This window comes from Dermacentor andersoni, chromosome 10, assembly GCF_023375885.2.
Source record: "Dermacentor andersoni chromosome 10, qqDerAnde1_hic_scaffold, whole genome shotgun sequence".
NCBI classification, from domain to species: Eukaryota; Metazoa; Arthropoda; class Arachnida; order Ixodida; family Ixodidae; genus Dermacentor; species Dermacentor andersoni.
Window position 1 is genome coordinate 112,224,268 of NC_092823.1, and position 16,437 is coordinate 112,240,704.

Here is a 16,437-nt window from a genome sequence, read left to right on the forward strand (position 1 = left end):
ATGCGGCCGAGATGTAGACTGGTATGAGCGTGTGAACAATGAGGAAACGCAGTCAAGAGAATACACACACAGAATACGACACTCTAGACTGATATAAAAACGGAATACAAGAGTATGGCACCTCATATACAAGCGCTAATAAATACAAATAATGAAAGCAAGCTATAGTAACATTATATGTCGATTGAGTGCAATGTATAGTACTTGCTGAGGGTGCCTGTATCTTCGTAGAAATGTTCGAGTGCATTCATTGCTTTTCGCTGTGTTATTTTGTATGGCCATGGGCCCAGGAATTTTGCGAGTGAGGAAGGTTGGTGAGGATGAATGGAGTGCAGCGCTCGTTCTGGCTGCCATCTTTGCGTCGCATGTGTGGCGCATCCGAGAAGGACATGCCGAACATCCCCATCATCGTTGCCACGCATGCACAGGCAAACATTACATGATATGATATAATGACCGCGAGTCCATGCTGTCAGAACGCTGGCTTGACGAAGAGGTGTGGCAGCGGTGAGCGCAAACATCACGCTACCTCAAACCTCGTCCATGAGGCCATCAGCCACCTCAGCTGGCCCTTGTCCTCCCCCTCCCACAAGCCCACTGCCACCGCACTTTATCGACAACATACGGCGTGCAGGCTCGTTGTGCTCTCATCCGCCATGATTGCCAATCGCAGCCACGGGTGAGGTAGAGGAGTAGACGCGTGCTCTCCTCCTCTGCCACGTGGCTCATGACGTGACCACCAACGTTGTGCGTGCGGGCAATGATGCAATTTTAGGCATTTCTTCGCTAGATTCCGGAACATTTCACTATGATTAGCGACACAGCTTTTCTTTTTAGCGGCGAGCGGTTGTTTTTAACGATGTGGCAGAACATTCGGCAACGTTTTAGCAATCTTGAAGAAATCTTCTTAAAGAATGGTTTATTAAAATGTGCTTTATCATTCAAAACTAAAAAAAAGGCTAGCAGGAATCGGCTGTATGGCACGTGGACTCCGTGGCTGTGACAAAGCAACAGTGGTGTGCAGCCCCATTTTCCATACGTTGCGGTTAGTTGCGCCGACCAAACAACTCATTTGATGCTCATAAAATGCACGTTTTATTCCTTTTTCTATGAAAGCCACTAAAGAACGTTTTGATACTGCGGGTGTTGGTTTCACTCAGAAAACTCCGTAGGCAGACATACCCAAGCAGCCAATAAATATCAAGACTAATCGCAACAAGTACAATATGTATGGTGAGGTCGAGGGCGGAGCAGGTGAATAGTGAGACAAAAACTGTCGAAAGACATCTATATTGGAGCGACTGGACTGATTCATGCGAATAAATGCATCGCCTTCATTTCTCTCGATGAACTGTGAAAATAAACAGCATATTTTTTAATTATTGCATTTATCGAGGAGGGAAAATAAGGCAAGTTTCCCTTTAATTGAGGATCGAAATCATCATATTCAAATGCAAGACGTGGTGAACAATAGTATTTGGAAATAATGAAAACACATTATCAAAGCTTGCAGGTTGATCGGAAAACATGGCTTCAGCTTACCCACTGCCGCTACGTGTTGGAGCGATGTGAATGTTTGAACAATGTTTTAACTTTATTTATGTTTAACGTCAATTATTTCCTCATATTAAGACACATATCCGCACAGTACCAACACAGGTGTGACATTAGGAGGCGCATGAACTTTTAGTACTTAGTTTAATGCTGGGTTTCGTATCCTTTTGATACCACGTTTTACTGCGGCATCCAGCAAACACACGAAACGGGGTCTTCTTTTTCCGTCCGTCTGTATGTAGTATCCGCCTGCGCTGTTGCGTTGGTTGTCGTGGCGTTTCCTTCTCGTCGCCATCTTCGCTCGACACTGCGAAGAGCGCAACTTACCCAAGACGACACAATATATCGTGTGCATCTGCACGCGATATGCTATGCGAAGACAGCAATTGGCACCTCATTTTCTGAAGTTCACAGATCAGCCTTTATTTTAAATGTGTCGATATTGCGCGAGCCCTTTCGGTTGGCATGGCGTTCTAAAGGCTCTTATCAAAATCTTGAACGAAAGTGGTCGGAGTTTCATAGTTTGAATGGTCTTGGCTATTCAAGTTCATTTACCGCAACTTTCGTAATCATCATAAGCATGTTTATCTATGGGTTTACTCTTATTTCCCTTCTCCAGTGCTGAGTAGCAGGTTACAAATTTTACTTCGGCTGATCACTCAGCTTTCTAATGCGTTGGCATTCTTTGGACACTTCACGTACTTTCCGGGCGCTATGTACCTATGTATTTCTGCATGTTTGCATCTAACCGTTTTCCCACCTGCCTGTGTCACTGGGTAGCCCATGCTCGAATGTGTAGCGCATCAGACTGCTGTTCTGAGCGAACAGGGCTCGAAAGCAACCATCAGAATAGCTTTGCTGTGTGGTGATCCCGCTCCAGTACAGACCTCATACATAACTCGGTTCGACGGTGGCAATACAGTGTGTCGCTATATTGATTCAATGCTAACTGCATTACCACCGTAATTCCACTCAATTTTTTTTAAAATATATGTTCCACTGTCTTGGCGAGAAGAAACAAAATTATGCAAATCCAGCACACATGTTAGAATATGTTTGAAGGGTAGCTTCAGTGAAGGGGTGAGTGTAATGCTACGCAACTAACGGTGATGTCGGCTATTCATCTTGGACAGTTTGTATTTTCGTGCAATGTTAAGCATTGCACGAAATTGAAAGGCGCAGGAAAAGCCTCAACGCTAATGTAATGTATTTTTTATTTGTGAGCTACACCATTCACAACCTATGGAAAAATGTGGACGTCAGGTGGACGCGCAGTGGAAGACGATGGAATGACGATGAAAAATGGACCATGAGAGCATGATCGCAGTGACATGAACATGATAGTATGAGAGCGACTGCATGAAGACAATGAAATGACGGTGGCATTAACGATGAAGGGATGACGACGGCATGAAGTATGACAACAACGGCATGATATAGTAGGCGCGAAGTTGTCTGTATGAAACCGCAATGACGGCAACGGCATGAGGATGAAGGCATGACGATGGTGGCACGATGGCAATGTAAAAACGAGGAGTATGTGATTAGGACAAAGAAAGAACGACAACGATGGTACCACGGTGGCGCATAGCCATGATTTCCCGAAGGCGCCGCCTTGACGATAGCGCAATATCGACACTGGAATGAGCACGCTGAGATACCGAGACGGAAGAATTATGAACGCATGATAGCGACTGTATGACGACGGTACCATAGCAACGATGGCGCGACTACAGCGGAATGACGACGTCGCCATGCCATTATTATGCCGACACTAAAATAACTACGACAGAATGTAGAAGGTGGGACAATACTATGACGCCATGGCGACGACTGTATGACGTCGATATTACACAATGACGAAGGAATGAAGAATTGATGACGATTGAATGGATACAATGGCGTGACGGAGACGGCACAAGGACAATGGGATGGCAAGCCTGCAAAGACGACGATCGATTGACCTCAACGGCATTAAGATGCTGCTATCACCGCAAATGCATGACGATGGCTCTATGACGACGGCAACGCTACGACGAACCACGGCAATATATGATTGCGGTATGATTACGGCGGCGTAATGATGATATTGGTCAGACGACCGAGGTGTAATAGCGTGGTATATATATATATATATATACACGTTACCGAAGAAACGAGCTCACGACGAATATTGAGAGTAATGCGATCAGCATTGAAGCAATGTAGAATGAAGGGCCACGCAAATGCACGCGAAGTGCCTCGAGCGGCCAGTTGCACGGCCATTCTGCGTACGTTAGCGGACTTCGTTCACGCTCGGAAGAACACTTTTATGTAGAACGTATTGAGCAACAAAAATCTATACCGGGTGTTTTTTATGCCCCTCTACCATTTTCTTAGTGACACTTTTCATCTAATTAGAATATTGCAGGAGTTGAATATTTATTTAAGACTAATTATCTAATTAGGCGGAATGAAAAAAAAAGTAATTTGAGTATCTCCGAGTGACGGCAAACAACATTACCTTGGTTCTCCCCAGCTGCGTGGCATTCACATATTTTTAAGCTCTTGCTAAAGTTAATTGGGACATCTTGTGCATTCACGCTAGAACGTCCTAATATACGAAAAGTAGGTTCAATCCCGCCCACCCGCAGAGTGCGCTTGCTCAAAATAAACGTTTATTCAATTCAATTCAATTCAGTTTATTTTTCATTGATAATAATTTGTACAAAGGAACTGTTGGGCCTGTAGCCAAAGGCTAGTGTAGGCCCATAGTCATATATGTAGTAGCAGCTACAATGTCATGCGCATATCTAGTTTCTAATGATACAACCTAATACAGTTAGGTGGATACATACAATTAAAACCATTAAAAAAGAAAAACAGTGCATATCAATCAATGGTATTAAAACAGAATTGTCAGGAGAATACATGCACATACACAATGAAAGAACAGAGATAGCATACTATACGTAGAAGTCACATATTTGCAAGGGTCTGTGTTGAAGTGTTTAGGCTTTCTGAATAGATCCATGAGGAATAATCTTGCACAGTATGAAACAAGTGGAGAACCAGACTGACGAAAAATCACGTACTTTTTTATAGGTATAGCTTTTTAACAGCAGACACGAGATTGTTGGCCATTTTTACCTCAATAGGTACTGTATTCCAAATTTTAGCACCATGAAACTCAAGTAGTCGTTGGCCATACGTGTTACGAGTGATTGGTAGGTTAAAATTTAGATTTGTTGCGCCCCTTGTATTGCGATTAGGTGTAATAAACAGGCTTGGTGATAATGAGTGATTCCCACGTAAAATATTGTTAATCAAAATGGCAACTTTCATTTCGCATGCCAGAGATAATGGTAATATACCGAGACGACAGAACAGCATGTCAGTATTATCATGTGGGCTTGTGTAGGTCATAATGCGATCATCTATCTAATGTCATCTATCTCTCTCTCTCGTTGAAAACGGCAGAAACCCGACGGCATGTACCTAGGGAATAAAATTGGCGCCAAATCGCTTCATTCAAGACCGGAAAATACCCCGTAGATCATATGCAGTGATCCGAGTTGGCGTCAAAAAGTACGTTGAAGAGTGGTACACACTGTGTTGCACAAAACTAGTGACGTGCAATCACGTCAAAGGGGTTCTTTGAAGAGCAGCACATAAGCAGTGCGACATTGGCAGTGGGCCAAGTTGTTGCGACGGCTAGTTAGCACAGCAGCCTAATGCGCTACCCATTGGATCGTGGACAACCCAGAGACCCAAGTTAGCGCGGAAATAGATAGATAGATAGATAGATAGATAGATAGATAGATAGATAGATAGATAGATAGATAGATAGATAGATAGATAGATAGATAGATAGATAGATAGATAGATAGATAGATAGATAGATAGATAGATAGATAGATAGATAGATAGATAGATAGATAGATAGATAGATAGATAGATAGATAGATAGATAGATAGATAGATAGATAGATAGATAGATAGATAGATAGATAGATAGATAGATAGATAGATAGATAGATAGATAGATAGATAGATAGATAGATAGATAGATAGATAGATAGATAGATAGATAGATAGATAGATAGATAGATAGATAGATAGATAGATAGATAGATAGTCGGTCAGTCCGTGACTCACTCAGTCAGTCTTCGGAATGCTTCTAAGTACCCTGAGAATGCTAACCGCATTAAAGACCAAATCGCCAGCGGTTCTTAGAGTTGGATTGATGTCAGGCTGCTGGCGAAATATCGAGTTTTAAGTTGGACTTGTTCACAACTCATTTATGACATTCACACATGAAATGTGTGGCGTCTTGTGTACCACCCAGAGAACAAGAATGACGGTGTCTGTGCATCTATTTCAGAAGGTTAAGGCAGTAATTCCGTAGCACCACGAAACCTTTACTCTGTGTCACTTTTCGTAATATATTCTTCCGACAAGGAAACCAAGTCGCCATTCAAAACACTCCATATTTAGTGAAAGGCCACTAAGGGGTTTGGGGACCCTGGCCGGAGTGGTCCCTAAGCCCGCAATAGTAATGACGGTGGTGATCACTTGCTGGAAATTTTGTATTTCTCGTATTTTAATTGTCCATATATGATCATTCTTATATTAATATATAGCTCTTAATGACCTCCCATAGCTGCGAGTCAACGGGAAATAAAGCACATCCGATTTTGACGTTTGCAGCAGATCTCAAGAATTTGCTTTGCCATGAAAAGCAGGTCACGTGCTCCCAGACGGCTCAGTATCAAGGTCTCCCCTATGTGTTAAGAAGTAGCGAGAAAAAGACACGTTTACATCCCCGTCGGTATGAAATGAGAGTGAGGGACTGAATTTAGATGAGATCGCTGGAGGTATTTAACCGGACACCTTAGAGAGTGCTCTGGCAGCTAAAGACTATCAAAAATGTGGCAAGGGAACGACAAGGTAATGTGTCGACGTAACCTAAAAACACGCCAAATTGGAAGATTTTCGTGCCTAATTGCGCACACTGCATGGCGCTGATTGCAAGAAAAAAAGTGTTTTTGAAAAAAAAAAAACATTGCCGTTGACTATGAAGCAGGCAAGGAGGCAAGCAAGATGACTGTGTTCGCTTTTCAATCCCGCTGCTATCACAGTAAAAGTGTTTGGAGCCGCAGGAATTGCTGGCGCCAGCTGATTTTTCGCCTACTGTGAATCCTCATGAAAGATAAAAAAAAAGAAATAGAAGCTGCCTTCAGGGCAGGTGCGCCGGTAAGCGCTATTCTTACAAGAGGCGCATGCTCTTACATCTTTCGAGGCTGCGAAATGTGCGAGAAACTTTTTCGGCAGCGGCAAACTCCGCGTACCGGTTTGCCGGGTGCTACGTTCGGCTTGAAGCCATTGTGTTTAGCTAGTGCCTATAGATTTCTCGTCGCGTATTCTTTAAGCATAGCGCGGTTTATCCTGCCCGTAGGCAAGAAAACCTGCGCCCTTCGGAGAACAATGAGGGGACCTTAATCTACTGGGCAGAGTGGACATGTTGTCGCTGCATGTACTTTCTTTTGTAGGTTCTATCCTTGGAATACATGTACATGCTGCGATAACGCCGTAGATAGTGAGATGAACTGGAGAGTGATAGCCTTTGCTGTCATCTGCATTGTTGTCGTCGTTGAGGCGAGGAGAAAAGGTAAGGTCACGTTCGCCAGTTTACCAGTATTGCCGTGTTTTGATGACGAGGCACATATTGTTATCCATGCGAGCAAGTTCTAAAAAAAAATCGTGTAAAATGAGTTCTAGATATCGCGCTTTCAAAGATGAACTGCCTGGATTAGTGCTAATTGCAAGGGTAATTGACTTAATAAATGCAATTGTTGGGTTAAGTTAACCAGCCTATCCAGCGCATGAACTATAGCTGGACACGGGATGAAGGAGCGCCAAACAAATTGTTCTTCGTGAAATCAGATACCTGCTATCTGTCACTCATAATAGTTTAGTGGCAACTGTGCTTGCAACGAGTGGATGAAATAGGAGCTATTCTGGCGCAGATGCAAAAAAAAAGAAAATCTAGACGTCTACGTCCTTAATTAACTGATATCCTTTGAATTCTAAAGTGCATTTTGCTCAAGATAATCACGCATTTTCCTGCTTTTATGACAGAGCAACACGTTAGTTCAGAAATGTATTCGGTTGGCTCTATCATTTATAATTTTGTTTCTCATTTGCGACTAAACTGCACGTATATTGATGATTATCTGGAAACTTTGATAACTTGGAAGACAAAACAAGTGGTGGTTGCTTCTTACCCGTCGTAATGCTGAATAAAGTATGTGGTGTAAATTGAATCAGCGATAAAGGGCGGAATTCCAGCGGCAGATGGTGTATAAATGATTTTTATTCTGCCACAATGACCGCCTATATTTTTCATCGTTCTCTGGGCTTGAGTAAACAAGTTATCTGGGAGGCGATCCCAGGAAGCCGCACATTTGACTCTTGAATAAGCAATGTGTCAATGCTAGAAGTTCGAGAAAGAAGGCAGTAGAATATTTTTATTTTGAAACTGCACAATAGTGATAACTCTAGATACTTAAACATGGCAATTCTTAAAGGCAGCAAACATTGTGCTTTCGAGATAAAGTTAATTTTGACCAGGTTCGCTTTGGAAGTAGGAGTGGAAGAAACGTATAAAATGTAAGTGCGAATGAGATTCATATATAGAAAAAATAACATTGCTGAACTGGACCTGAAAAACGGGTTGGCATGCATTTCCTTGAATGCACCGAGACACCAACGAACAAGTCCCGAACACTACCTCTTCTTTACGTTGCTCTCATCCCTATTCACTCTTATATGGAGGCTAATAGATAGTGCGGGTGACTCTTGTGTAGTATTAGTACGGTGCAGTATATCAGACAGTTGAGCTGCCTGCTTTGAGCCACCCCAGAAAGTATAGTTAGAAGGCAAGCCCGCCCATGTCCGTGACAGTCGTTCCTCAGCCATTAACCAATAGCCACTAACATCATCATTAACTTGCCATTAAAGTTTCTATTCATAACGCTAACAAAACATCCACGTGACGCATATTTAGGACTCTGAGTAGCAACGGTCCCAAGGCCACGCCGTGTTATTAGAAGACTGGCTGTGATTGAAATGTGTTCATTTCTTCACGGTTGGTGCCGATGCCGCCTAGTCGCTTAGCATGTTTGGCGCTACGTAGCATTCCGTGGACAATTCAGTGCTCGTGTATGAGCGCACCGTGCAATAACAATAAGCTCTATGTGATGCAGATGACAGGTGTGGAGCCTCAGCAACGCCATGGAAATGAGAAGTTCAATTTAAATTAAAATATTGAAGTTGCGTCTACTAAAGGAGAGAATAAAACAGTCCACTACAAATCGGGACCACGCCACCGAAAATATCAACAAAATCGATGTTGCTGAAGCACATGTGGCCCAAGTCGCACATAGTCATTGAAAGCTAGACGTTTAAATGCGCTTCAGGAAAAAAAATCAGAGCAGCTAACAACCCGTACTCTCCCGCAAAAAAAAAAAAACAACTATACGTGATGCTATCACGCTGACAACAGAACAAACTAGACCGTAAAAATTACAGCGGCTATGGAGTTCAGAGAGGGAACAAAAGGACGCTGAATCACTCGCTACTGGGTTGACCAGCTATGGCGGCAGCACAGCAGTGGAAGCAAGAGTTTGCTGAGCTCAAAATAAATAAAATTTTTATAGATATGTGCAAACTTTCAGACAATGCATGACAGTGCCTGGCGTATTTACCGTGGTGCCTTGTCGCCTTCCCTATTCCCTGGTCGATCTACAGGCATTATGACCAGGCATTGCCCGTAGTACTGCAAATGGCAGTCTTTATAGACGAAGGATGGCCTTGTTGTATACGCACACACTGGTGTGTGCAGACGTATTTCAATATTTAGGCGATGTAAAATTCTCGAATAGCACCGAATGCCATTCTGATGAGATAAGACTTGTGTAAATATCGAACTATTCACGACACATGGTTATCAACAACAGTGGCGGTCCATTTACAGTTGAATAGCTAGCTTCTGAAACGCAAGCTGCTGGAGACGTGACAAGGAGTAGATAAGAACTCGCTTGAAAAACACAAGGGCAACGGATGAAGTGGACTTCCCCGTGCATATTGCATAATAATGATACCTGGTAGCAAAAGTCACCGCACACTGATGAGCGTTATTTACTATACAAAGGAGATCCAGCAGAACATCCTCTGGAATAACTTATTTTGTCTAGGACCAAATTTTCGATATGGCAAAAATGTCATAATATATTACTTTTTCTACAAACCAATTTTCTAATCTAGTAATGGCAAAATATGCTTTCTCCCTTTTAGTTGGCCCTTTTCTCCCCTTGCATGGATTGCTTACTTGCTTCGCCTCGATGTTCGTGGTTCCGAAATTATTGTCTCACGTTCGCAATAGCTGATCCAGCTTTGTATGACAGAATTTAGGATAAGAGCCTCTTTGCACTCGGAAAACACTCAATAGGCCATTTAAGCACTCGAATTGCTATGATAGGCTACCATATCATACGACAGCGTTCACAAAAGAAAAGACCTTGGCACGATAGACTATGTTTGTAGGAGGGAGTGCTTATCAGTGAACAATACCTAAAAATTCAAATCTAGACAGCTGTGAACAGCAGTGCGCATCGGCAAATTTGTTTTTATTCAATGATGCGAAAATCAGGCACCTATGTCTTCAGCTATTTTTAAGGTCCAGAGTAAGCATGAGAGAAATGTTGAGTGAGGAAAGCACGTCACCATAATATGTTTCCTACCTCTAAAAAAATCTGAACAGCATACTTGTGATTAAGTGTCGCAAACTATGCGCGACAATGGCGTTTTATATTATGCAGGTAAACGCTGGGTTGTCAATATGAAAACTGATAACTTCTGTCGTGAAAATTAGAGACCCAGTGGAAGGCCTCTTTCTAATTCTCTTCATGCAAATGTGAAAGTCGTCCATGACATCAAGGACCGTCACGGAATATCAGCCAAAAGCATTCCTACATATGTGGGAGCGTTGATCCCATTTTGCATGACGACTTGGAAATCAGAAATCCGTTTGTACTGTGGATCTCAGTAGTCTTGACAACTGAACAAAAGAGAAAACGTGTGGAGACATTCATGACTGTTTTAGAGCATTTCGCGAAGACGAGGTAAATTTCTTGGCCGTACTGACAACTGGTGTGTTGAGATGGATCTGCTGTTATGAATCCGAGAAAACATGGTAGTCTAAGAAATGAAGAAAGAAGTATTCTAAGGCCAGGCCAATAAAGAGCACAAGAAACCTTCAATCGTATATTGTGGCTGCGATGGTAAGCCATTCGGTGGAGGGATGGATGGGAGAGTTGGGAGTAAGGAAAGGGTATCGGACGGCATTGCGTAGGAAGTATGGTGAGTTGGTGTAGACATTACAGTGATTACAGCAAAGGATGTCTTAGATACTGGCCACAGCATTTCTGATCGTATAACCATTGTCGCACAATAAGTTAGTGTCTCGTCCCCTGCGGGAGGCGGAACATAGCTAATCGAATGCACTGCGTCGTGTACGTACATAAGTCCCAGCACCCAAATGCGTCACAGCATTAACCACTGGAGATAAGCAATTAGCAACTTAGCAGCTGACCTGAGCACATATGTGGGAAAGCTGTTGGCCAACTATGCAAGTCATTTTCTCAAATTTAGTGTTTAATTTTAATTTGCTTACCGTGAACACACACACATTAAGCTTGCCTTGCACAAGTAGGTCACAACAAAACCGCCCAAATATGTTGACCGAACTCATGTACGATAATTCTCTAAGTTATTCGAGACCCCCTCCCCCCCCCCCCCCCCCCATTCACATAGCATGCATATTTTATTCAACTTACTTCCAATACAATTGATTGAGCAAAGCATGGTGGCGCCTCCGTTTGGCTTCGTTGCTTTTGCAGCCAGATACAGTGCGCATCTCTGCAGACCTAGCCGTGAAGCACAAGCCAGGCTACCACGTCGGTATAATGGCAGCACGACGGCGGGGTGGTGAATGTATTAGCTGTACCAAAAAAATTTGAGGCTGCGTCAAGTGCCGAAGCATGATATGCTTGGTCATGTTTCCAAATGCGTTTTCCCGCACAATTTACCCCAGTGGTAGTGTTAGAGGCTGCTATAGGGTAATCTGTGCGTCGCTGTATGACTCATAACGAGTATTGTGATGACAGCTCATATCGACGCCATCGATTACAAGTTTCTTCCACTCTACAGTCGTACGGTTACCGTGCCCCTACTCGACTGTAGGCATGCCGGGGAGGGTAGGTATTCGCTCATCATAGTGTAGGCCTGAGTTCAATTCCTCGTAGAAGGCTAGATTTATTTAATTCGGTGTTGAGCAGTCGTCGTATGCAGGCCTTGACAGAGAGACCAGAATAGGATAGGGAAGCGAAATAATTACTCTGGTATTCAAACACTGCTTCTAGTGTTGAAGAGAAACATAATCGAAAGCCAATAAATGATGTCATTTCAACCGCAGCAAATGTGATGCTTGAAGTTCGAATACTTCCAGTGGGCTGCCTTTATAGTGAACTTTTCCAAGAAGTATGTTTTCTCGTCCATTGTTCGAGACGTCTCTAATGTTTGGTCAAATAAAGGGAACTCGCTTATCGTTTAGTACTTGATGGTAAGCTCCTTTCAAAAACCGTGATTAGCTGCAAAGGCAAGATGTTGGAGACCTGCTGCCATTTATCTAGTTGCCTTGCCGCAGTAAACTATGAAGAAATGCATTGCAAAAGACGGCAGTATGTTGCAGTGCTAGGGAAGTAATCTCTAATCAAAACTATGTGACTCGCTATGCAATTCTGCGCAACGTTTGCGCCATAACTTGTAGCCCGCTTCAAAGTAGTGTAAACAATGCTCAAGTTACGTGATCTTTCATACAAGGCGCATACCTGTTTACCTAAAAGATCTCCAGCACAATCTCTTCAAAAATACTTTCGTAAATCTTGCGAACAAGTGCGAACTGAAGACATGAAAACATTTGTTTCCATTACAGGCAAGGGCCCAGTAAAGTGTGGTCACACTGAAGTAGCGGTAAGACGATGGCGCCGTCGAGACCGCTTCTGCAGGCCTATGCTTACCCGGCCATCGCTCAGGTGGAAGCGCCGTTCGTGTATCTGCAAGCCGGGCTACGTACGGAATGCGTGGAATCAGTGCATTCCGGCGAACGAGTGCAACAGATGTAAGCGACTGCGGCGCATGGACTACAACCTGTGCGAGACCGCCTGTCCGCTCACGTGCGGCCAGCCGATACCCAGGTTCTGTCCAATGGAGTGCGTGAAGGGCTGTTCCTGCCCTCCTGGATACGTGATGTGAGTGGGCTTGCCTATCGCGCGATAGCTTTCGTTCAATCGCCATCGCCGTGGTCGTCACGCTGCGATCGGCGACCTGTACGTGTTTGCCGTGGGAGAGCTTGGTGCGCACTCGTGCTTGGGCGAGCCGCCTTTCCCGCGCGCTCATATTTTTTCAGATGTTCACTATTTTTATTTTCTTCTTGCTTTCCACCCTGACCTTCTTCCCTTCAGTCTTCGCAGCCTGTTGTCAAACTGCTGCTACTATGAGCTGTGGCACAATCAACGCTCAATCCTAGATATACACCACAGCTTCCGAGAGGCTTGCAAACTGTGCATATCCCGATGCTGGGGGCACATTTAAGTCAATAGGAAACCGTGGTTTCATTGGTCTTCAGTTTACTTGCACCACCCGATCTCAGAGCCCTCGTTTAGGTTACAAGGTTTCTTCCAATATTGTCTAATGGAAAGCGGCGCTCAGGCGCGGATACAAGCGTGGAAGTTTCGGGAATTGTGGCTTTGAATTTTGCAATATTTTTCCGAGAGCCAGGCCACTATGAAAACAAGTCTGATAAGTTGTGTTTCACTGGCGAAAAGATTTAGTCTGTACTAGAACAGCGTGCGGTGTAGTCTATTAGCTATAGTGTTACAGCATAATTTTTATTAGAACATAGCTAGCCAGCTTGTCCAGTTGTATGGAAAGAAAACACTACCAAATGTGGGTCAATATATTTCTATCGTTATCGTTTGTCTATACGTTATCACTTTGTCTCTTTATGTTGTTTTATGCTAGATGAAAACATGCATATGCAACATGTAAAGCTCAGGAGTCAAGAATTGCCATGAGATAATTCCAAGAAGTATTTATTTGGTGTGCCATGACTGTATTTTGGGCTGAGTGACCGTAAAGGCACATCAGAGCTTCTATATGACGACATTTCCATTTCACAACGCCCTTGAACAAACTCGTGCTGATGGTGTCGTCTGAGGCGTGTTCGCTATGATGTGATCTTCACTATGATGCGATTGTCACTGTGACGGTGGACGACTTCTTTTTTCTCCGCTGTTTTCAATGTTTTTCACAGCGCAGAAGCAAGGATTTTCATCTTCCATCTTACTGCATCTGTCGCATAACCAGGAAATTAGTTGTGACAGAAAAGGATGGCGAAAGCCATTTTAATGAAAAATAAAACAACGCGCTAGGTGAAGTCGCGTCTAAGCTATCGCAAAAAGCTGTTTCCGTCAGCAAAGTTACTAAACCACGCCAACGGAATGTTTTCAGCACAGCCGCGTACTAAGTTCCCCGCCCCCACCTAGCGGTGCATCATGTACGCTGGGTTTCACGATAACGGTGACAGATGGCGCTACTATGCTTTATAGGGCAATCGATATCTTTGAGTGTCCCCTTTGCAGGTGGCGCGCACAACTAATTTATTAGAGACGAAATTGGCAAGCGTTTCCCGCAAAGCTTCGTGGTAAAGCAGTCTTTACACGAAATAGTATTTCTGTTCGAAATTTAAACGGATATCAGCCAGCGGCCCAACAAGAAAGTCATGCTTGCCTGATGCAGTTGTTGATGAGCATACCGCCACCGTCGCAGCTACTCTCTCCGTATTTTTTGTCCATTATCAGGGACAGCTGGCTATATAAATGCTTAAGACCACCTCTTTCTTTCAGAGACCCGAGGCGTAGGACAAAGTCGTGCATATCGGCCAGGTGGTGCCCTCCTATGTGTCCGGCCAAAGCCCGATTTCGTCTCTGCGTTTCCACCTGTGAACCAAGGTGCGACACACCCAGGCCGAAGAAGTGCGTCAAGCGGTGCTACGGAGGCGACTGCGTCTGCAAGTGGCGTTACGCCAAGATTTTTCAACGCGGCCAAATGTATTGCGTGCGCCGTAGGGATTGTCCCAATCGCTACAAGCAGTTGTACGGGAACTTCTATTGGAACCTGCTTGGAAATGATGCATACTAACGCACCACGCTCGTAGCATTCTAAGTGCAGATATCAAGCTAAACTATGGAAGGCGCAGAGGGCGGGTATTGTCGAATCAAATTGAACAGCCTCAGTTAGGAGCCGGAACGCCCAACTATAAAATAATTTTCCCCGCTGAGGCAGATTCCCTTCATCTTCTACGTGTTCACATCGTTTGAGATGTAAGCACGGCGGCAAGCGAACTCAATAGTCTGAATCGTGACAAGAGGTTTGTATACTAAACTGTATACTAAGCAAAATGGACAAGACGGCGACAAAAAAAGAAACAAGGCTAAATAAATACTGTATGTCAGAACGTAACCTCGGCTCTCTCAGGCCCTTCAAATTGCTTCGACCTTTTTTCTTTACACGTGCTGTCTACGGCGTTATCGGAAATTGAGCAACGCTATACAAATGGTGTTATTGCATTATTGAGCAAAGAAAACGTACATGTCACTTGCCAAGCTGAACGAAGTTGCAGAACGCTTTCGTCGAATATGGCGCGTTTTGCCACTGCAGTTCACTAGGAGTATGTTGTACCATAAGAGTTGGTAACTTTTATTATTTACGCTGCTTGTAATTGAACGGAGGGTCTCAGGAGAAATCATGGAAGGACCATCCCTTTGCGCCTGTAGGGTGTAAGACGATGGACTGTGCCTTCATTAGAAGAACTGCACGTTGCATGCGGTGGCACCGATGCGATCCAAGGTGACTGCAACATCTAATAGGCCACCTGCAGAGTGAATCCTTTTCGCGAAAGCGAAATTTCTTGAAATAAAACACTGTGTTTTTGACATTGTATCTTGTCTGTCTAGTTTCATCAGGTTACCGACTGAACAAGTATATGGTAATGAAGGACGGCTGAACGCAGGCAACAGGATTTCCAACAACATCACGTGCTGCAAAGGTTCGAGCGTAGAGACTGTGCATGGTAAAGCAGCTTACCTGTCATCGGCTCTTCGTCTAATAAACATGCTTTATAATATTAATAATATTGCCGAGCAAACGAAAAAAAAAAAGCAGGTGCCAGAAAAAGGGCGTACAAAACTTGCAGACGCCTGCTGCAGTGTTTAGTGTCCTTGAAGCAACCTGTAACCCTGGCAACAACCCACATAGCACGTGACTCGATTGTTTGCGCCCCGAAACAGGGAAAATTTATGTGCGAGAGTGGACATTGTACAGAAGCACACGTGCTGCGAAAACAGCCACCTATAAAGCATATGAGGAATACCAAGCGATCGTTACTTGAAATTATCCCCATAAATGTTTTCATGAACTTTTAGAGAAGGACATAATGTTACACTCGCACGCCTTTTGCGGAGAATTAAACTCTTATTTTCTGGAGCCATCATGAAACCCTAGTCTCTCCCGCAGGAGCTAATACAATACTTACCCAGCCCATATGGAATTTAAAGTTATTGCAGGCCACATTTCTACTGAGAGCTATGGGGGTTGCCCTTCGCACATAAAAGAATATGCCAGGATTACCTGATATATTAACTATTGAATTCAGGAGACCTTTATATGCATAACGTTTATACAATCTACGCGCTAGGATGTATTCCCTTTACGTAGTTATAG

At 43.7% G+C, this 16,437-nt stretch overlaps 1 protein-coding gene across 1 annotated transcript in view; it reads left to right on the top strand.

Moving 5' to 3' along the window:
• The window catches only part of LOC126544714 (uncharacterized), a 64,929-nt gene extending 49,272 nt beyond the window's left edge, over positions 1–15,657 (top strand). Inside the window, exons 6-8 of the mRNA XM_050192173.3 lie at positions 7,037–7,204; positions 12,590–12,905; positions 14,562–15,657. Of these exons, the coding sequence (XP_050048130.2) occupies positions 7,037–7,204; positions 12,590–12,905; positions 14,562–14,856 (779 nt within the window). The 3' untranslated portion in view covers positions 14,857–15,657. The remainder of the gene's footprint in view (positions 1–7,036; positions 7,205–12,589; positions 12,906–14,561) is intronic.
• The last annotated feature ends 780 nt before the right edge of the window (positions 15,658–16,437 follow it).